At 38.1% G+C, this 23,591-nt stretch overlaps 1 protein-coding gene across 3 annotated transcripts in view; it reads left to right on the top strand.

Moving 5' to 3' along the window:
* FREM2 (FRAS1 related extracellular matrix 2) overlaps positions 1–23,591 on the top strand; it is a 153,756-nt gene that overhangs the window by 95,417 nt on the left and 34,748 nt on the right. For all 3 annotated transcript variants that reach the window (XM_061171224.1, XM_061171225.1, XM_061171223.1), the window contains exons 7-11: positions 16,289–16,438; positions 18,193–18,402; positions 19,784–19,981; positions 20,761–20,925; positions 21,500–21,682. In XM_061171224.1, the coding sequence (XP_061027207.1) occupies positions 16,289–16,438; positions 18,193–18,402; positions 19,784–19,981; positions 20,761–20,925; positions 21,500–21,682 (906 nt within the window). The remainder of the gene's footprint in view (positions 1–16,288; positions 16,439–18,192; positions 18,403–19,783; positions 19,982–20,760; positions 20,926–21,499; positions 21,683–23,591) is intronic.

Here is a 23,591-nt window from a genome sequence, read left to right as displayed (position 1 = left end):
AAATAAAATTATAAATAGTATAGATGCTGCTTTTACACTTGTGAATCTGTGGTGCGTGGTCTCCAGCTCAGTAAACTGGTAAAATATTATCTACACTACACAACAGAGTTGAAAGAAGTACAGAGATTTATTCCCACTTTCCAGGGGATCGCTCAGTAGCACTATGTACCGAACCTACTTCAGGATACTGAGAGGACAAATAAACTGTTAGCAGGGGATGTTTGATTAATTCTCTGAGGACAACTTCATTACCTTGTTCAAAACATGATATCCCTTGACATTTCTGGGAATAGGGAAACTCCATTAAACCCTTGTGTTATAATTATGGGAGACCCAATAATTAAGTTATGTATGGAATTCATTTCTTTTCTTCTTTTTCTTTTGAAACAGTGAAAGTAATATAGGCATACAAGTAACCATGGCCCTAGTGCCTTAGCTTCAGAAAGAAATCAAAGCAAATCAAAGAAAAAAATAGAGAACAACAGTAGTCCTTGCTCTAACCTGGTTTTCCTCCTGTATTTTTTTTTTTTTTCTTCTTTTTATTTTTGGCTGTGTTGGGTCTTCGTTGCTGCACGCAGGCTTTCTCCAGTTGCGGCGAGTGGGGGCTACTCTTCGTTGCGGTGCGCGGGCTTCTCATTGCGGTGGCTTCTCTTGTTGTGGAGCACGGGCTCTAGGGCACACAGGTTTCAGTAGTTGTGGCTCATGGGCTTAGTTGCTCAGCAGCATGTGGGATCTTCCCGGACCAGGGCTCGAACCCGTGTCCCCTGTATTGGCAGGCAGATTCTTAACCACTGTGCCACCAGGGAAGTCCTCCTCCTGTATTCTTAATCTTGGTGACTAGTTCTTCCATGACTAGACTCCTGTCTCCCACTCCCCACCCCAAATCCTTGACTCTGTCTCCTGTATATCTCTGAATGTTGTATGCTTACTATCTTCGCCCATCTGAACTGCTACCACCTCGTGCAAGCCAGCCTCATACCTGGCCTAGATTCCTGCAGTTGCTAACTAGTTTCTCTGCTTCCAGTTTGCCCACCCCACCCAACACGCATCCATCCTCCAGACCATTTAAATGCATATTTTATCAAATCCCTCCCCTTCTTAAAGCTGAGCCCATGTGATAACTTCTGGGATGAGGTTCCAGTGCCTTAGCGTAGCACACATGACGTGGCTAATTGCCTACTGTTTTCCCCATTCCCCCCATCTCCTCACCCGGAGTAGCATACCAGCCACTCCGAATTCTCTGCAGTCCCCAAATACATGAGGCTGCCCATTCATTGTCTGTTCTAGCTTCATGCTGCTCTTTCTGCTTGGAGACTCCTCCCACTCCGCCTTCTCATATTTCACTGGCTAGCTCATATGAAGGTCCCCAAATGCAGCTGCTGATAATGATAATAATAATAAAAACAGCCTACCCCAGCTGGGCACTTACTATGTGCAGGTAATGTGCTAAACAACTTATGGCCACCTTCTTATTTTGTCTTTTAAAAGAAAACACCCATGGGGACTTCCCTGGCGGTCCAGTGGTTAAGACTCTGTGCTTCCAGTGCAGGGGGCGCAGGTTCTATCCCTGGTCAGGGAACTAAGATCCCACATGCCATGTAACGCAGCCAAAATATTTTAAAAAATAAAAGAAAAAAATAGAGGGATGGGATAGGGAGGGTGAGAGGGAGATGCAAGAGGGAGGAGATATGGGGATATATGTATACGTATAGCTGATTCACTGTGTTATAAAGCAGAAACTAACACACCATTGTAAAGCAATTATACTACAATAAAGATGTTAAAAAAGGAAAAAGAAAAGAGATTCATAAATAAATAAATAAAACACTCACAATTAAAGAACAGGGGAGAAGGAAGAGAAATGAGAGAAGAACCAGGAGAGAGTGGTATTATAGAGGGAAGAGGATAAAGACATTCAGGAAGACAGGTGTGGTCCACAGTGTTAAATTCTGCAGAGATAAAAAAGGGACAAATATTTACAACATGCAGTTGGGTTTTACAAAGAGAAGGGCACTGGTCAACTTGGAGAGAGTATTTCTGGAGTGATTTGGAGGTTGAAGCCTGTATCAGTGAGTTTCAAAGTGAATGGAAGCTAGAAGAGTGAAGATAATGGATAATCTTTCAAGTTGTATTCAAGGGAAAGGGAAAAAGGAGAAACTTTAAGAACAAATAGTGGTGCTTGTGGCCATGGCCTAAAGTGTGATAGTATTGAGGGAAAGATTCTTTGTGAGACTTTAAGTTGAAGAGAAAGAGTGAGGAGTTAAAGTTGTATAACATAAATAATGTGGTAAAATCAGGTAGCGCATTCCAAACAATTAGAATTACTTTATGCGTGGAGAGGCAGGATAGTCTTAGGAAGCCGTATTGCCGGATGTCTCATCCTGGCTCCATTTTGTAAGATGTATCACCTTATGACAGTTAAACTTTTGGTACCCAGTTTCCTCATAACAGCACCTACCTGACAGGATTGTTATGAAAAATAAATAAGTTAATATATGTAAAGCACTTAGAACACCAATATGTTTAGCTACCATCATTAGTATTGTCAAGACAAAAGTACAATGGTGTGCTTACTTTCTGTTTCAACTACTGGACCAAAAAGTCTTCAGAGACAAGGTCTGTGTCTCTGTCACTATGTCCAGCACAGAGCATGATGCCTGGCCCATAAAAGGTATTCAATAAATATGTAACACCTGGATGGATGAACACATGGAAGCAGGCAGGCTGGCCAGGGTTACCTTTCTTAATATTCCTACTGTTACTATTTTTTATATATATTTTAAATTCAGACAAAAAGTATAAAGCTCAACTTATCAAAAAAAAAATACATGTAGTGTGTTTATAAAATGCCAAAACATCTAAGAACAAAATATGGGCCTCTTAGCTTACTTGAATTTACCTAGGTCCTTCTCTGAAAACCAATGGCTAGTCTCCCACCTAAAGGTTGCAAAGAGGCATTGCCGTTGCTCTCGAAAGCTCTACCTGGGACTTCCCTGGTGGCGCAGTGGTTAAGAATCCGCCTGCCAATGCAGGGGACACGGGTTTGAGCCCTGGTCCAGGAAGATCCCACATGCTGCGGAGCAGCTAGGCCCGTGCACCACAACTACTGAGCCCATGTGCTGCAACTACTGAAGGCCGCACGCCTAGAAGCCTGTGCTTCACAACAAGAGAAGACACGGCAATGAGAAGCCTGCAGACCGCAGTGAAGAGTAGACCCTGCTCGCTGCAACTAGAGAAAGCCTGCACACAGCAATAAAGACCCAGTGCAGCCAAAAAATAAAAATAAATTTAAAAATAGATAAAAAATTTTAAAAAAAAGAGAGCTCTACCTGCTCTAGCTTATATTCAGCTGTTAGAGTATAGATGCTAAACAGCTTCTTAGTGGCATTATATTTATCTGAACGCTCATAGCCTTGAATTGGCTTTTAACTTTCCCCATATGAGCCATTTATTTAGCTTTCCAATTCCATTACCAACACCTCCCTGAGTTACCTTTTTGTTTTTAAATAAATTTATTTATTTATTTTTGGCTGTGTTGGGTCTTTGTTGCTGCACGCGGGCTTTTCTCTAGTTGCAGCGAACGGTGGCTACTCTTTGCTGCGGTGCGCTGGCTTCTCATTGCGGTGTCTTCTCTTGTTGCAGAGCACGGGCTCTAGGTACACGGGCTTCAGTAGTTGTGGCACGTGGGCTCAGTAATTGTGGCTCGCGGGCTCTAGAGCGCAGGCTCAGTAGTTGTGGCGCACGGGCTTAGTTGCTCTGCAGCATGTGGGATCTTCCCGGACCAGGGCTCGAACCCGTGTCCCCTGCATTGGCAGGCAGATTCTTAACCACTGGGCCACCAGGGAAGTCCCTGAGCTACCTTTAACCACTTAGTTCACACAGCTCAGCCCTAACTCAGGGCTGCTCCTTTTATCCCAGGAGGTTATATGGCTCTATTGTTTTTAATTTCACTTTTTAAAAATATTAGACAGATTTCATCCTCTATAAATGAAAACAAAACACAAATCTAAAGGATTAAACATGATGTTCTCTTAGCACCCATGTATATTACTGAGTAAATTTTATCTGAATTTGAGAAGTCACATGAAAATCATAATGCCTACACTTTTATCATCTGGGTTTATGGTTTCTCCTTAGTGTGCAAACCATTTATGAGAAAGAATGGTTTTTTAACACTTACTTTTCCTTGAGAGGAAGCAACTGTTTTCTTTTCAATAAAAAATAAAGACAGCATAAATAGGTTGCATTAATGTTGAATGAGAGAAATAGCTGCAAGCTAGTATCATTACCCACGAGAAAACCACCAATCCGAGAAGACCAGGAAGAAGGTGCACAGACCCGAAAGCTTAGTGATCTGACTTCGCACAGCTGAACTGGGTTTCCTCCATTTGCAGACCAGGAATCCAAGAACCATTCCTCTGTCGATGGACATTTAGGTTGTTTCCATGTCCTGACTATTGTAAATAGTGCTGCTATGAACATTGGGGTGCATTAATAGGAGGGAAGTCCCAAAGAGAGGGGATATCTGTATGTGTATGGCTGATTCATTTTGTTGCGCAGCGGAGGCTAACACAACATGGTAAAGCAACCATACTCCAATAAAAATTTTTTAAAAAAGAAATCCAAGAACCAAAGAGGTTGACTTCCCCAATGTCAGGCATTTCAGAAGTGACTGAAAGGGGACTTGCACTCATGGCTCGTAGGACAGTTTCCTGTGTTTTTTCCCCATCACACTGCAAGAGGATGGAAGACTCCTGGGACCACTTTTCAGGTTCTAGCTAAGAAGTGGTGGAGCAGAGTCGGCCACTGCTACTGAGTAATACTCACAAGGAAGAACAGGGAAGGAGGATTCTTACAAAAAAGGAGCACATCCCCTCAGCTTGAAGTGGAACAGCTTTGGCTATTTATTCTGGAGTCCCTTCCTTTGCCGCCTGCAGGCATGTTTCAAGTGTCGGTTATTGAACAGTCTGTGGTCAAGGTTATTTATTTTTCGAGTGTCAACCACATGCTTTTATTCCTGAGACCTCACACAGGTTGTGTTTGACACCATGTTGGCCGTAATCTTTCTTCGTTCAGCTGTTGGGATTCCCACATAAATCACCCTGATGTCAAAGTCTCTGCGGACTCTGAAATTTCATGAAATTCACTTTGGTCTGCAGGAATAAAAATGTACATGCATGCCTTCTGATTGGTGATTTGGGGAGCAGTAACAATTTTAAATGAATGGAGAATTTAAGAATAGGGTGGTATCTTAATTTTCTTTCCCTGTTCCTGTAATGGTGTGCTCTTGTTTTTTTAATGAAGAAATTTACCTTCACACCTGAGAAATACTGATCTATAACATATTCTAATTTTTCTCTTACATGGAATATTGTGTCTCTGTCTTTACAGACTCTCATTACACTTCTTTAAAGAAAAATATTCTAAAAATGCTCACTTTTCCATTTTTTAATCATTTTCAGAGAAAGTACTACATAATGAAAAAAGCACAGATTCTGCAGTCTTAGAAACTTACATTTGAATCCTGCTTCCGCTATATATGAGCTATGTGACCTTGAGATAATTATGTAATCTCTCTAAGTTTCCATTTCATTTTGTTTGTAAACAGCAGATAAAAATAATGACCTTATAAGGCTGTTGGGAGCACTATAGGTAATATAACAAAGATTCTAGAGATTCTGATGTGACCTGCAGAGGCAGGCACTCAGTAAAAGTGGCTATTACATCATAATATTACTCTTGCACTAACTTTAATGTTAATTGGTGTGTTTTCACAAGATGAGCTTTAGAGCCATAATGATGGTTACTTTGGATTAGAAACTGGAAGCAGTATCAGTCTTAGCTTATGTCTCCACACATTATTTTATGACCTCGTATGTCAGGCTCCACGCTTCTCGTTGGAGTTTATGGATGAACAATGGTACTTGATTTCCGCCTTTGGGGAGGTCTCTGTCTAATGAGGGAGATGAGTGAGTGAATGAGTCGTGTGAATACAGCGTGAAAAGCGCGATGTGAGAGGTATGAGTGGCAGGACTTGCTTGACAGCCATCAACTGGGAGGAGGTTATATGTGGAAATGGAAAGACGCAAACTTTGAAGGACCTTGCAGAGCCTTAGATAATGATTTTTTGGAAAGTGCAACAACTTCTCAGTTCCCTAGAGAGCATACTCATCAACACCACTGAGAAATACTGCAGCAAGTTGGCAAAATGCCGGAATCTGTTAAGAGTAAAAAAATGCTTTAAAGATTTTAACAAGAGAGAAGAAACTTCCCACTCTGTAATAAATATTTTTCTTAAATCTAGTATTTTGAGGTTATGTTTAATGGAGGTGTGTTATGCAGATTAATTCTTGCTTAGTATTAATACTTTTATTACAAAATTATTACATGAGCACCATAGAGAAGTACATAAACTAAATAGATAAGATAAGTAGTCTTATCTCCCTCTTCAAACCCACACCTCTCCCTTGAGGTCACTTAAGTACAATGTGTGGCTTTTCTGTACACACAATTACATGCACACATTTTCTTTTACTTTGATTAGAAGTAATAATTGTTATAGTGAAGAGGCAACGAGCACATATTCTAGAGGGAGGCAGTCTGACTTCCTTTCCACTTATTGGCTATTGGTCTGGAACTCCTGGACTTCAGTTTCCTTATCTGTATAGTGGAGATGATAATAATACCTACCTCAAAGGGTTATGAGCACTTAGAACAATTCAGGCACACTGAAAATACTCAATTAATGTTTGTTATTCTACTTGATCATTTTATGCATATTATTTTATGTTATAGTTATTTTACATAACAATGTATGACACAAAAAGGGTTTTGTGTCATAAACCTACTGATTCTTTTTAATGGCTACATAGTATTCCACAGTGTGGCTGTAACATATTTTTAAAATTCCCTATTGATGAGCTTTTAAGTTGTTTTCAGATCTTCTTCTATCCCACTCATGAGATAGTAAATATCTTTTTCACATATGCAAGATATCTCTTATTTGCCTAGTATTTATCATTACATTCAGTTTTAGATGCTACAAAGAATACTGTTTAGGAAATTGTAAATTGAATCCATTGAGTTGAGAAATCAGTTAGAGAGTTATAACCAGTTTTCCTTCCTCTCCCTTGTTTATATGATGTGATATCATATAGGATAGAAACAAAAATTAAAAGAGTTTTAAAAACACTCTCCTAGAGATGGGTTCTCAGAAATATTTGTTGAATAAAGAATATTCAGGAAGCCTTCTTCAAATGCTACTGGATGGTGGAAAACTCTGATGACCTTAACATTTAAATTTTATTTTAAACTTGTATCGACCCTGAAAAAGACAAAATCAGAGTTTTGGAGTGAAACTAGATTGACAGTAGAATCTCTGATTACCGTATCTTTTTTTGCAGAAAGGCTCACCACGTATTCTCAGCTGAAATCTTGGGAAGATTCAGTCCTTAAGTTATAAGCATTTTAGACATGTCCTGACTTTTCTTTATTCTTTCTGAGAAAATTATAGTTGGCAAGGAAAAGAAATGTCAAAACATGCCTTTAAACTGATATATACTCAAACATATATTTGACCTTTTTTTTTTCAACAAGAATTTTGAAAGTGCTTTTTAGAGACTAAATATGAGGTCTTTCTTAAGAATGTGTGTTTACATATTTTTTGAAAGAAAAGTAGGGAAAGGCTCAAAATTATTTAAAACTAATTTTTTACAAGATGTTATTTATAGAAGGAAGTTAATCTAATTTTTTTTCTTCCTATTTACAAACGTAATAGATGCTACTTGGGGAAAAAAAGTAAAATATATAGCAAATTAGTGTGTAGAAGAAATGTGCAGCAAAGGAGGTAAAATTTCCTCATAATCCCATCTCTAAGAAATAACCAGTTAGCAGTTTGATATATATTCTTTCTTATTTTTCTGTGCATCAATAATATGTGTATGAACAACATGAATTATTTTATGCATACCATTCTATAACTACCATGTAAAAATTTTTTTCTTTACAGAAATGTACAAAAATAATACAGCATAATGTGTGCTCTATCTAAAATTAACCATTGTTCCATTTTTCATAGTTGCCTCAGGTCCTTTAAAGGAATCAAACACTAGACATAAAACATAAGTTTCCTTCTAGTACCATTCAACTACCATGGTCCTCCAAAGCAGCAATGATCGTAAATTGGATAAATATCTATTTCAACTTGCTTTTTTTTTTTAAATCAGCATCGTGTTTTCAAGATCTGGTTATTTTGATGAATTTAGATGAGTGTTAATTATCCATTCCCCTACTGCCCTACTGACATTGGGTTTTATATGTATACATAAAGTTGCACTAAACATATTTGTAAATATTCCTGAATATACACGTACGGAACTTTTCTAGGGTGTATACCTGAAGATAGAATTGATGGGTCATGCTGGACGTGCAAGTTCAATTCTACCAGATATTGCCAAATCTCTCCAAAGTGATTGAATCAATTGCCTTCCTACCAGCAGCATCTGAGAATGTCTGTTTCCACATATTGTTGAACTATTTGGGTTTTGCTAATGTTATGAATATTAAATAATATCTCATTTTAAGATTATTTACATATAACAGTGAAAGTTTTCTCTCCTGAGATTTGAATGTTTATATAATTTTTCAATTTTTCCATTTGCTGTTAAAATTTTTGTTGTAGATATATAAAAGTTTTAATTTATTTTGGATACCAATCTTTTGTTTTGGGGGGCAGGGATACATATATGCATTAGACAAAGGTTATGTTTTGATTTTTTTTAATATTCCTACTAAATTATTTTGCCTCATCTATCATTTTCTGAGCATTGTAAGATTTAAAAAACCCACTATAATCGTAGATTAATCAATATTTTCCTATAATCGTCAATTTTTGCTTTATATATTTCAATACAAATTCAAGAATATCAGATAATCTTGGTTGGCGGTTGTTTTGTATTATGTAGAATTCCTCTGTATTAATGAATTTGCTTTAAATTGTATTTGGACTTTTGTTAATGTTGCTACACTGCCTTGCTTTTTTCCTGTTGGCTTAATATAGCCTTCTTACATCCTTATAGTTTTCATATTTTCCTCAAATTTTGTTTACAGCTACTTTTTTATGTCTGTTTGTCTTTTTGTTTTTTAATCCGCTCCATCTGTTTTAAATAAGAAAAGTTAAGCAGTTTGCCTTATTCTAGTTATGGCAATATATTTGGGCTTTTTATTTGGGGTTTCTGCATATGGATTTTTCCTTTATTTTCTTCCCTCCTTCACAGCTTCTTGTTATGCCAAGAAAGTTTTCCGTATCCTTTGTGATTTTTATTTTCTACTGGTTTCTGTCCTTTTGGTGGCAACTCATAATTTTAATGAAGATACTTTACTATCTGCCTAACAAAGTTTACTCTCTTGAAAAAGACAAGGACATGGACTAGTTTAGACACCCACTGAATTCGTCTGTTTATAACTTCCTCTCTGTTGTCTCAAGTTTCAGTTTCAGCATTAAGTTGAGAATATCAGTTACGATGATTGTTTATGCTTGCAATCAATAGTTGGATTTACCAGAATATTTTATTGATTGCTCAGCAAAGTTTCTTGCATCCAGTTCCTCCATTTGATTTCACTTTTCTTCTGTGTTTTTAGCAATTTCTCAGTGTGCATCTGTAGGTAAGAAAACCTCTTCATCTTTAATGGCTGAAAATATGTTTATTTTGCCCTCACTCTTGAGTTCCGTTTTCCTTTGGTTTCTATGACTCCAGTGTTGATTCACAGCCTTTGTGCAGACTTAAGAGGCCAGCAGAACCATTCGCTTTGGGCTCCACTCACCACTACGATGTCCTGTTGTTCTGTTACATTTTTAGTTCACGGAGATGCTTATCTTGTTTTGAGCATAGCTCTCCCTTTCCTTATCAAGCATAATAATGATAAAGGGAAAGCCTTCAAAGCTACCAAAAAGAAATGGCATGCTATCTTTAATTTTTAATCTATCATTGCTGCTGATGAAGCCAAGTAGAGGGTGTAAAATCACAAAACTGTCTTTAACCAGACGTCAATGTCTTCACTAGCTTTTCTACCTTAAAAAAAGGAAAGAAAAAAAATCAACTTCATAGCCTGGTGTTTCATTTTCTGAATGAACTGTAATTCAACCAGTCCCCTTCTGAGGGATTTTGGGCTTGTTTTCAATTGTGCCCTAGTACAGATGAAGTACAGCATACTTGTATATGTATCTTTGTACACATATGTTAGCATTTCTATATGATAAACCTCCATACATTGAATTCAGGGTAAAAATTATGTTCATTAAAATCTTGTGACAACCTTTTGTATTATGGTTGCCTTAGTTAAGGTTAGTTAGCTTAGTTAAGGGCACACACTTTATCTAGGTATGGATCCTAATCCACCATTTCCCTGATGTGTGACTTTGGGCAAATCTCTTAATCTCCCTAATCCTTAGTTTCCTTATCTGTGAAAAGAGGACTAATATAGTGCGTACCTCATAGGGCGGCTGTAAGGATGAAGTAAGATACTGAAATCAAAACAATTAGTGTGGTATCTAACCATTACTTATTATTTGCTAAAGACACTGACATGAGCTAAAGGAACCTGAAGGTTGCTGAGACCTGTAGAGGTTTCCGAAAACACTGGTGAGATACACGGGTGGGGCTGGGAGTATATGGTAGATCTCTGTACCTTCAGCTCAGTTTTGCTCTGAAAACAATTCTGAACTGAAAACTACTCTAAAAAATATAGTCAACTTAAAAAAAGAAAGGAAGGAAGTAAGAAAGAAAGAAGAAAAAAAGGAAGAAGAAAGAAAGAAAAAGAAAAAGGGAAAACACTGGTGCCTGGGGGAACCCATTGGAAATTATGATTCGATAAATTGGAGGTGAGAACAAGCATCTGTATCTTTAAATCTCCTTGGATGATTCTAATGCACATCCAGCTTGGAAATGCCTGGAGGCAAAGTATTTAAAAAGTGAAAGTAACAAAAAAAACCCTTCTCTTGGAGTTCATTGTGGTGGGCTTCCCTTGCCCCTGTGGACCTGCTCCAGATTCAAAGGGCAGTCCTCCACAGTCATTTTACTGCAAAGACAAGCACTTCACCCTCCTGAGGCTTTGTAACTCTCACTGCCTGATGCTAAGGATGGTTGTCTTCTAACTCACCCACCACAAAGACATATTTATTCATTTGCTTTGGCAAATCAGTGATCCTATTTTACACGATGTTCATTCCTTCCACAAACGTTAATTGAGCACCTACAGCCAGACATTGATTACACTAAGTGTTAGGAAAACATCAGTGAGTAAAGGAGGCTTAATTCCTCCCCTTAGAGAGCTCAGAGACAGCGAGGGATACAAGCCTGAGGTGACTGTGGAGGGGGGCGAGGGTGAAGAGGGAAGACAGGGTGCTCCCCAGCACAAGTGACTTCTAAACTGAAACCCGAATTCCCTGGCGTCCAGTGGTTTAGGCCTCCGTGCTTCCATTGCAGGGGGTCTGGGTTCGATCCCTGGTCAGGGAACTAAGATCCCACAAGCCGCGTGGTGCGTCCAAAAAATAAAAATAAAAATAATCTGAGACCTGAAAGGAGCCGGAGTTATCCTGTGAGGAGGAGGGAAGAGTGTTCACAGCAATGGCAGTGGTATAGCAAAGACTGGGAGTGCCACATTTAAGACATTCAAGACACTGGATTTTGGGGTAGAAAGGAGGCCAAAATGAGGTTTAAAAGGCAAACTGAGACCAAATGTTTAGTGTTTTATAAACCAGTGTTTTTAACCAATGTTAAAAAGACTGTTAGCAACCCTAAGAGCGTTGAAACATTGAAAGGCTTTCAGCAAAGGGATTGCCATGATGAGATTTGCTTTGGGGGATGGCCTCTGGTTAAGAGCCTAGCTAAGTTGCTGTTGGGAGAGTTCAATGGCAGGTGATGCTGGCTGCATCTAAGGCAGTGGCAGTGACAGAGAGAGAAACCAGGGGGTGGGCAGTGGTGGTGACTCTACTGCCTCTGTTAGAGAGTTTACCCTGAGGTGCCCACAGCGCGCGGTTGTGTAGGCAGCCAGTTATCAAGGTCCAAAACTCAGAAGAGAGATCTGAATTGAAAATAATTTAGGGAGGTTCCTTTGTATTATTTTCAGCCAAAAGATGGTGTAGAAGTTTTTGTTTTTTTTTATTCAATTCTAAGCAAACATCTTAGAGCTACAAAGCCTACTTGACCAACGTTCCAGGTACACGTGAGTAAATAAGATTTGGCTCCAGATAGCAATTGCTACTGGCACCTTTCCCTTTCATCTCATGAGACACAAAGTAATGGTAAACATCAATCTAGACACCACAGACTCAGCAAAGGAAAAAAGTTCACTTTTTCCCTGTGGGGAAAAACTTAAATGATTTTCCCTTTGTCTTCATTGCAGGTGTGTGTGTTGTACGGCTTGCCAAGCCTCCTCATCAAGTATGTTTGTAAGAAATAGACATGATCCTGTCTGTGTTGTTTGTATTGAAAGTATTCCCAACCTTGAAAAGCATATTAATGTTTAATGAACTAAGACAGACTCTTCTGTAGGCAATGCCTTGATCTGTGCCCTTTCTTTAAAAGCGTTAACACCACAAAGGATACAGAGAGTAAAGTTTGGCTTCCCTTGAGAATTTCACACTATTTCACGCGGCCAATTTAAAAACCTCCCTTGTGCTTTCCTCACACTATTTGTATATAACTTATCTTTTCTCCGCAGGGGGAATAAACGTGCATTCTGCCGTGTCACCTGTGGTTGGTGGAGTGGTGACGAATGACTGTTTTATGGTATTTTGTGGGTGTGGGCTACATGACTTTATTTGATATTTTCTCATTCCAGGTAGTAAGATCAGCCACTGACTGTTTTCTCTATTAAGATTGTGAACTTAAAAGGCACAGTGTGTATTTAAGATCTGATTACACAATTAAGTAGTTTTTTTTCTTTCTGATCTGCTTGAAGTTGTAACGTGGATATTTACAAAACTAATAGACAAAGGTCTACAGTTTACTTAACTTTTAAGAGAAACCAAGCTCCTAGATAAAAACAAACAAACAAGCAGCTTACCAAAGAGAGGTGAGTTAAAACCTTATTCATAAATAATAATAATTTGCAAGAACAAGCAATTCTTCTGAATTTCACACAGGTATCCTTTAACTGTTGACAGTTTCATCCATTTATCTTTCTCTTCCTTTCACTAGTTTATTACCTACACATTAAAATGGTCAAGGAAACTCTTGCCAATTATCTTGAGTGATTATCTATAACTCAACTCACTGCATGAAGGATTTTTAAGTCGTTCATATTACATAAGATTCTGTACAAATGGTAATAATTATAAATAATATTTAGGTTTTAGAGACTTATGACAAGGTATTGAGAAATTGAAATAACAATAATGATTATTCTTTTCAGTTCTCATTCAACCACACTGAAAAATACAGAGGTGCTAATGCCACACCATTTCTTTTTATTCATGATGTAAGAAACTAGGCAGTTAACGAGAATTAATAAAAACTATTAAGATGTGTTTTAATTTCATCAGAGTCACTTTATACTTTAATTGCAATGACTGCAATTAATAGACTGATTTTCCAGTGATCATGAATAGAGCACAGAGAGGGAGAGAAAGTACATAAATAAATCTACAGATAGGCAAAAAATCAATCTTAAGGAGAGAAATATCTTTCCTAATGCGTTCTATTAGCTGCAGTGGTAAAATTGAGCGGTTTAGGATTAAAACCCTTTTTCCATTCCCCCTTTCTTTCTGCTGGAGGTAACAACACACTATACAATGGCGATATGATATATTGTTTGCATCATTCACATAAATCTTATTATTTATTGCATTGTTACATGTGCTGTGACCTCCCACCTCTGTCTCTCTCTCCCTTCCTCTCTCTCATTCTCTCTCTCTCTCACACACACACACGCATAAAGCACATATGTCAGACACATAATAAATGTTCTACACGTGGTAACTATTATCATTACTCTTCACTCTTAATGACAACTTGGATAAAAATTTTCAGAGTACTATTGAATACATAGAACTCTTTTTTTTCTTATATGAACTGCACATTAAGCTATAACATCAAAACACTTGATCTACAGTTGACGGAGTGAGTCTGAACACACACATGCAGAATAAAATTTGGTCTCTGTGTAGCCCATTTGGTGATTAATGGTCGTATTCACTCACATGATTTTAGTCTGTTCCACCTCTAGTATGTATCTGGGAGGAGTAGAGAGACAGGAATATGGGAGGTGTCATTATTAAATAGGGGGTCTCCCTTACTGCATTTCACAGATATCTTCCATAACTCAAATCTAATCTGTACAATGATGTGGTTTGCCAGGAATGTGAAGAGACTTAGATCACTCGCTGGATGCAGATGATCAGGCCTCTGCAATAATTACAAAAGCCTTTTAAAAGACACACAGATGTGCTTGGTGTGGCCGTCTGGTCAAAATAAGCATTTTCAGGGTTTTGTCTTCACCTTTGCCCCCTACTCAGCGTGAGAAATGTAAGGAATTTATTGGCTTGTATTTGAGGTCCACCTTGGCTGAGGTTAAGAAGATAATACCTTCATCTGTACACATCCACTGACATGCCCTAGCACTGTCCAGGCTGAAGGGATGAGAAAGAGGTGAAAGTATGCTGTAGGCAGATTTATCCCCCCGTGAACCAAAATATGCAGGCAAAATTTCCAAGGTCGGTTTTGTATTATTCAAGAGTTCAGGGAGCTCTGTGCTTTTTATCATGCTCGCCATATGAAGAAACAAAGAAAACACAATTTTCCAGTTTCAATAAAGATAATTTATTTGGGGGAAGGAAAATAAAGAATCCTTACTCAACTTGTGCAGTGCACAAAATGGGTTTCCTGTGGTTGTGAGCCATAATTGTAGGGTTTTGTTTCATTTTTGTGTTTGGTAATTCAATTAAATGCTCTGAAATGTGATAGTCATCTCTTGAATGACCTTGTGTTTTAGGGAACATTGATGTGAGTTGCATGACCTTTTAGACTTAGATCTTTGGAGTCTTGTAAAACCACACACAGATGACTAAAATGTCTCAAGTCAAAGGACTATTTGCCTTATCACATGAATATACTCAATTAATTTATCTTTGTTGATAAGCTCACAATAGGTAAAGTATACACTCCATTTACTATTTCTGCAATTTCCCACAAGCCTATAAATATTTCAAAATAAGTTTTGGGGATTTTTTTTTAAGTAAGCTCACAAATCATCTCCCAGCTTTCTTCATTAGTCAGCTAACTGCTATCCCTCAGACTCTGGCAGCTGTCTCACAAGGTAAACTGCTGGTCACGGGTGGAATCAGACAGGGAATGATGATTAGATCAATTCATTGCCAATACTGGAGAAAAATACAAAGTCTCCAAAGTATGTGTCCTGTTTTAATGGCCTAAGTCACATGATTTTCATACACGTTTAAAACAAATGTAAGCCCCTTGGTATGAGATTATTTCTCTAGTGGAACCTCAGTTAGTATAGAGTACACCCAAAACCCTATAGGTAACCTACTATCATGTCCTAAAGTCTTCAGGACTCGTAATCATATATATTCTAGTTAATGCCAATCGCATGTAGTCTAGTTATGCCAATAGGGGCTAACTCTCTAGGGGTTATAAGAGGCCCAAAGACAGTGGACTGATGGGCTAGAAGATGTCATTATGCAAATAGTGTCCAGAGTGATGACCCGGTAGGAGACAGTAAAATGAGCCGTCGGGCCAAATTCATAAAATTTCAGCTTTATGTGTTTTGTTTCATTTTGCTGCTATTTTACCAGCTAAACTTTTAGGAAGTACATTTAGAAGCCATTTATAACCCCACATACAGGGGACAAAGTAACTCATACGCCTCAAGATAAGGATGCTCCATTAGAGGGAATTCCCTGGTGGACCACTCGGTGCTTCCACTGCCGTGGCATGGGTTCAATCCCTGGTTGGGGCACTAAGATACCACAAGCCGCGCAGCGCCGCCAAAACAAAACAGAGCAAAACACAAAAACAACAACAAAAAAAATAAGGAATAAAAAAAGTTCCATTAGACACTTTACCATATGTATTTTTGTTTTTCAACAGAGGCATTTTGATCTGAAAACTGTAAGTCTAGAGATTAAAGAGATGTTATCTTGCTAAAAGGAAAAAAATGATGGTATAAGGAAGTCGATAAGATGAAGCGAACTGTTCTTTGGAATTTCATCGTACAGTTTGATGTGGAAAAGTAAACGTAACAGAAGTGGTTTCTGTTTCCTTCTTAACAGAACCTATCCTCTACTTTGGTGACGTCGAGTACCCTGTGGACGAGAGCATAGGCTCTGTGGACGTGCGGGTGTGGAGAACCGGCACTGACCTGTCCCAGGCTTCTAGCGTCACCGTGAGATCTCAGAAAACAGATTCTCCCTCTGCCGATGGTGAGCAGTTTCCTACAGCAACTCTTCTGAGTACTCTACAATTTTCGACTTACCATGATGAAATACCTTAAAGCCCAAATACTTCACTTCTGTTTAAGCAGTCTGGTTGAATGTAATTTTTTCTGAAATTATTACTGTATAGTCAGTAAATCTAGGCTTTATTTACTATTGTGAGAAAGTACATCTAAAGGGCCACAAATCAAAAGCTGAGTTATAAACATATAAGTCAAAGACTCTACATTTGAATGCCTTTATTTGCATGAATTGGTTCTCTGTACTTGGGAAATCTACCATCGTTGAATATTATGACATCATATGCACAACTAGAATAATCGTGAAGGCCACCCTCAGAGAAATCTAGTGGCATTTAAGTATCATGCAGGTATGTATCTCCAGCTTGGCTCCTTCCTCATTTTAAACAAATGTCCCCATAAATACTTGGGACCCAAAGACTTTTTCTACACTTCATTATACAGTCTGTCCTAGCCGACACATGCTTGCCTTTTATTCTGGAATCTACATCTGCAAAAAGTTTATCATAAAGCTAGGACAAGCAAAAGATAAGAAATTTCCTTTTTTGTCCCATCTAAATGACCAACAATACAAACTATCTCTTACACATGCCCACACACATGTACATCATACACACATCACACATTCGTCACACATATCATTCATCCCATTTTATGTCACCCTTACGTTTTCACTTTTTAAATGTTGTAGAACCAGCATAGTGTTTTGCATGTAGTCGGTGTCCAACAGACATTTGTTTAGCCAAATTAGTCATTTCTTTAGAGAAAATTCAAATCAAAGAAAGAGGTGAGAATAAAGGTGAAGAAGAAGAGGAAAAGAAAAACACGGAAAGAACCACAGTGAGATTCAGATACGGAAAGAACCACAGTGAGATTCAGATACAGAGACTTTTAAAAATGAATTAAAGACACATACTCAAATATAGTTGCATATTCAGAGGTAAACAGATACAAAATGAGAGTCAGAAGAGCAGGTGTGAAAACAAGGAAGAAATAACACTGAACACTCTCCCCTATTCCCAGTCTTTATGTATGTAGTGCCTAAAGATTAAGAGAAAGTTTTGTTTTTTTAACTACTTTAGAACATAAATGGAGATGTCAACACTAGTATGCGCCCCACAGTCTGACAAATAATAAACCAAAAACCAAATATGTCTTTGAGAATAATAAGCCAAAAACCAAATATGTCTCTGGGGCAGGCGTGGGTGAAGCATGTCAGACAAAAGCTTGTGTCTGAAATGTGTTGTTTTAGCCAGCAGGCAGTCACACACCTAAAGTTCTGTAGTAGCTTCTGAAAATAGATTTGGATATTTAACTAATGATAACAAAATTTCAATATTTATATTTCATATATAATTTATGATAATCAAATACTTGATTGATATGCTGGTTATTTTTAGACCTGATTTTTATTAGTTCTATTTGAGAATTCCAAAATAGATTTAAAAAAACTATAAGACAGAAAGCTAAAATAACTAAAGGTAAAATAACTTGTTAGACATAGATAAGACAAAGTTCAGAACCTGATCTTTGACCTACCATCTCAATAACCAAAAGGTTAGATACTAATCTTTTGCATTTCATTAAATGTATTTTCTGTAACGGTATGCTAGTCTATATATTTTTAAAAGGATTATAAATATATCTACATAGTTTGCTTCTCATAATTTTGTTTAAATTTAGTTAGTCCCCAACTGAAAAATCCTTCTGTTACTGTCACAGCTGGAACAGACTATGTGGGAATCAGTCGTAATTTAGATTTTGCACCTGGAGTCAACATGCAGACTGTTCGTGTTATCATTCTGGATGATCTTGGACAACCGGTGCTGGAGGGAATTGAGAAATTTGAACTTGTGCTTCGAATGCCTATGAATGCTGCCCTTGGTGATCCCAGCAAAGCCACGGTGGCCATAAACGATTCTGTCTCAGATTGTGAGTGTTTATTAATTTATGATGATAAGTAAAACGATAAGCTAGAGTTTATATAAATGTTAAGTAAAATGATAAACTAGGGTTTATATACCTGTATTAGTTTGCTAGGGCTGCCATAACAAAGCACTACAGACTCAGAAATTTCTTGTCTGACAGTTCTGGAGGCTAGGAGTCCAAGATCAAGGTATCAGCAGGATTACTTCCTTCTAAGGGATGCAAGAGAAGAATCTGTTCCAGCCCACTCTCTTGTCTTGTAGGCGGCCATCTTTTCCCTATGTGTCTTTACATCAGCTTCTATGTGTGTCTCTGTGTCCAAATTTCCCTTTTATATAAGGACACCAGTCATATTGAATTAGGGCCCACCCTCATGACCTCATTTTTACTTGATTAGTTCTGTAAAGACCCTATCTCCACATAAGGTCACATTCCGAGGTACTGGGTGTTAGGACTTCAACCTGTGAATTGGGGGACACAGTTCAACCCATAATAATACCTTAGCCGACCAAGTCTTACTTTCTCATCCTGATTATTTTGATAGAATTAAACAGTCTCAGAAGAAAACTTTCAGTCTTCCTCACAAATTTTAAAAAATGAGATTGTTATCAATATCTTGATTGTGTGTCAAGAACTCCCTCCCACAGATGGGTGGAACCACGTGGGGTTGCACAAACCCTTGAGTATTAATGGTCTTTTTCCATTTCTCAACACAAGACACTTTCTGTTATCTCCTTACTCCCAGACACTCCTGAAATTCCCCTAATGATGTGCCAAAAACACTGTTCTGAAGCAATAAGCTTCTGGACACATGGCAGGGCTCTCTGACACGTCATCACAAGAATAGTCGGAATAATCTTCTACCATGATGATCTTGACATTGCTTGGAGGAGTCTAACCTATTGTCAGTGAGACCTATAGTTAATTGACCTAGTATAGGTGTCACTTTCTTTTATATAATATGTATAATATTATAGCCATTGTCAACTTTTCCAACACGGTCCAGGTAAACTATGCATGTGATTATGTGCACAATATTTAATATTATTCATATCAAGAAATTCTGAAAAGCTCATGATAAAGCAACATATATAGATATAGACATCTTAAAATCTCTGGTTTTATCTACTTTTTCACATTTCATTGCATCTTCCTACTCCACAAAATAGGCAGAGCAAAATTACAAGGATAAGGAAATCAAAATACTGAGTTAAATGATTTGCTCAAGGCCAAAATACTGGCAAGTGACTGAGTGGAGAGTTGGATCCAGTTCTTCTCATTTCTGCTCAATTATTCTTCCCACGAAACCATGTTTTCTGAAATGCCATTTTCCTTACATTTCTGTTCACTTTGATCCATATGTTTATTTTCTTGTATTTTTTTGTAGTGCCTAAGATGCAGTTCAAAGAACGAGTATATACTGGCAATGAAAATGATGGACAGATAGTTGCCACGATCCACAGGAGTGGAGATATCCAGTACAGGTCTTCGGTGAGATGCTATACGCGACAGGGGTCTGCACAAGTCATGATGGACTTTGAAGAACGCCCAAACACTGATATCTCCACCATCACCTTCCTCCCTGGTAAGTTTCGGCTTGAAATTTCTATTTGGAATTTGCGGAAGCCAAGTTTTGGGTGTGAAATATCTATCAAGGAAATACAAGTTCTTGATTTCAACAAGCTTATGACATGGTTTAATGTGCACTAAATGATAACAAAGTGAGGTAGATTTTAACAGGGTGAATGAATGTTCTTTTGGTTTCTGTATCAACTTATTGATTAGTTTCTAGTGATGTGCTATATTGTTTATTCAAACTTTATTCAGCAGATAATGGCATATCAAATGTGTAGATTTCACAGTCCTGGGAAAGACTTAACGTTCAAATGACAGAAATGAAAGGAAATAGATGTCACATTTTTAATATGTATCCAATGTCATAAAATATTTGATCACTTTGATCCAATAATTGTACAAGAAACATGTACTGTGGTCAAATTAACAATGACCAACCAGTACAAAGTTGCTAATTTTGCCTCCTGATCATAATGTTAGAAATTTGTAAATAAACTTGGCATTTCCTCTTTTCCCCTTGTTTTCAGACATAAGTGACAGAACTTAAGACAGGCATTAAAGAACTCCCTGTACAAATAGGGCCTGTCATTGCATATGTTCAAACCTCGTCATTCATTCAGCAAATATTAATCAAAGGCTTATTACATGCCAGACACTGTTCTTTGCACTGTTGATACAGCAGGGAAAAAAGCAACATCCCTGCCCTCATGGGGCTTACCTTCTGGTTGCAGATGCTTCCCTTATGGCCTACGGGATGTGATTGTCCTGCTGTCATTATTATTGTTCCAGGTGAGACTGAAAAGCCTTGTATCCTTGCGCTGATGGATGACGTACTATACGAAGAGGTAGAGGAGCTCCGTCTGGTTCTTGGCACTCCACAAAGCAGCTCCCCTTTTGGAGCTGTGGTTGGTGAACAGAATGAAGCTCTGATAAGGATCAGAGATGATGCTGATAGTAAGAAGCTGTTTCTTGTGTTCAACTGTAAATTAGGAACTGAAATCCATCTGTATTAAAGTTTTAGGTGGCTCAGAAAATAACCCCCTCTTTCTGACTTGGCTTTTAAAGTAATTGAGAAATAGGAAAAAGACTAAGATAAGTGGAGAACGAAATAAACCATTTAAACTGAAAGTTATGTTGAAGAATATGGTTTATAGCTAAATGCTAAATCCCAAGCATTCGTACCTCCCTGCTCCTCCTCACGTACCCTTGGGTGCAGGTTGTCCTGGGTCAACAATTTCCTCCTTCCCTTCCCACTGTCAGTGACCCACTCCTGTAAAACTTCTGGCGCATAGAGACAGCCCAGAGCACGTGATTTCTGGGGGGTGGTTAATTCCTAAGGAAGGAGCTGGGCCATGCATGCTCAGTTTCTCATGACACACCAGTGATACTGAGCGAGGGGACAGAGGGAAGGCAAGAGAATAATATAATTAAGCTCCTCCCACATGGGAAACAGAGAAAAAACATTAGAAATGGAGAATAAAAGTATTCCCTTTACAGTTTAATTTGTCCGTGTCTCCCACTGTTTTAGAGACAATTATTAAATTTGGAGAAACCAAATTTAGCGTCAGTGAACCCAAAGAACCAGGACAGTCGGTGGTTATAAAAATTCCAGTGATTCGCCAAGGAGACACTTCAAAGGTTTCCGTTGTGAGGGTTCACACCAAGGACGGCTCAGCCACCTCTGGAGAGGACTATCACCCTGTGTCGGAAGGTATGGGGGCTCCCAGGGCCTGTGTCCAGATGGGTTGTGCTCACCTATGTTAGTGCTGGTGCCCTTGGGAAAAAAGAAGAGAAATATCCATCCAACTGAAATACAAATACATGTTCTCCTTTAAATTAACCTCCTTCAGGAAAACAAAGTCAACGGAATTTATTTCCAGGATTTCCCTTGTTGACTGCTGGGTACATGTGTTAGGGAAATTTTGAGTTAGTGTGCTAGATGATCTTCTGTTTTGAGTCTACAGTCCTTTAATTTTCAGTGGGTTTTACCTGCATTATGGCAATCCGATATTAAATAATAATTTTCCTGAATATTCTATTGCATTGAAAATGTGCATGATAGCCAAGAAGATAGTCATAGAACAACAGCAATCCAAAACTTCAAGCTAGAAAGTTTAGTGTTAATGGAGGACAGTAAAAGGGGGACAGATTACCAACCACAGGGACCATGACTTCTCTGGGCCTTAGGAACTCATAACGAATACATTTCATCCATCCCTCTCCTTCTTCAAACTTTCGGATCATTTCACCAATTACTTTTATGAGTATAAAACAAGTCAGTTCTTCTCTCTCTCTGTGGATTGTTTACTGGCAAAATAGAGACTGCCAGCAGTTTTTGATGATCATAGACTACAGGCATTCATCTTGATCTGCTCACTTGAGAACAAAGTTTAGAAAGTGACAGAATCAGTAGTAGAATTAATGAAACAGTTGGAAAAACTAGCATCTTCTACAAAGGACCATTTATTTTCTTTGCACATATGGTAAAAGTTTGATGAACTACTATAGAGCTTCAAAGTTATCCTCATATTATTTTCTATGTAAAGAATGATAATATATTGGAAATATATGCATAAAACCCAAAAAGAGAGGAAAAAACTGATCAGCTGCTAAATTATAAAATCTAAAATGAGCATGTTTTACATGAAGGAAACACCTTCTAAATGTGGATGACATGACCTTTAACAGAAGATGCTTTTCTTATAAAGAAAACAATTCTTTTTGCTAAGACAGAAACAAAATTATATGTATATAGTAAATTGACAAATGAAATCAGAGAAAACTTAAATAACAGTAAATCAACCTGTGTCTCTTTTATCCTATAAATGTCAACATGTGTTTATAAATATTTATAATAAAAATTTAATAATCTTTCCTGAAATATATTTTAATTTCTCCTTTTATGGTCCAAATTGAGGTAGTCATTTACAACAAACAAAAAATTAAATATAGAATACATGTTGAAATATTTTTGTGTTAAAAATGTCCAGGGGCTTCCCTGGTGGTGCAGGGGTTAAGAATCCGCCTGCCAATGCAGGGGACACGGGTTCGAACCCTGGTCCGGAAGATCCCACGTGCTGCCGAGCAACTAAGCCCGTGCGCCACAACTACTGAGCCTGCGCTCTAGAGCCTGCGAGCCACAACTACTGAGCCCGCGTGCCACAACTACTGAAGCCTGCGCACCTAGAGCCCGTGCTCCACAACAAGAGAAGCCACCGCAGTGAGAAGCCCACGCACCGCAATGAAGAGTAGCCCCCGCTCGCCACAACTAAAGAAAGCCTGCACGTAGCAACAAAGACCCAACGCAGCCAAAAAATAAATAAATAAATTTATTTTTTTTAAAAAAATGTCTTAAGTGGCTGAGGAAACAACTATCACCTAGCATGTATACTGTAAGAAAACAATTAATTTAAGCATTTAAAATAAATACTTAAGTTTTCAACTTCTTAGAAACTAGGTTTATATAATTCAGAGGGTTACAAAACTCAAATGTTTACAAGGCCAAGACAAGCAATGAAAATGAGGAAAGCAAGGAAAGTGTGAGGGAAAGATGGAGTGATGGAAATGTTCTTCAACCAGAAAGTCCATTCCCTGCTGAGAAAGACCTGTACTGTCATAGC

This window comes from Eubalaena glacialis, chromosome 16 (assembly GCF_028564815.1).
Source record: "Eubalaena glacialis isolate mEubGla1 chromosome 16, mEubGla1.1.hap2.+ XY, whole genome shotgun sequence".
Lineage (NCBI taxonomy): Eukaryota > Metazoa > Chordata > Mammalia > Artiodactyla > Balaenidae > Eubalaena > Eubalaena glacialis.
The sequence above is the reverse complement of the archived record's forward strand: the minus strand, read 5'-3'. Positions and strand labels throughout refer to the sequence as shown.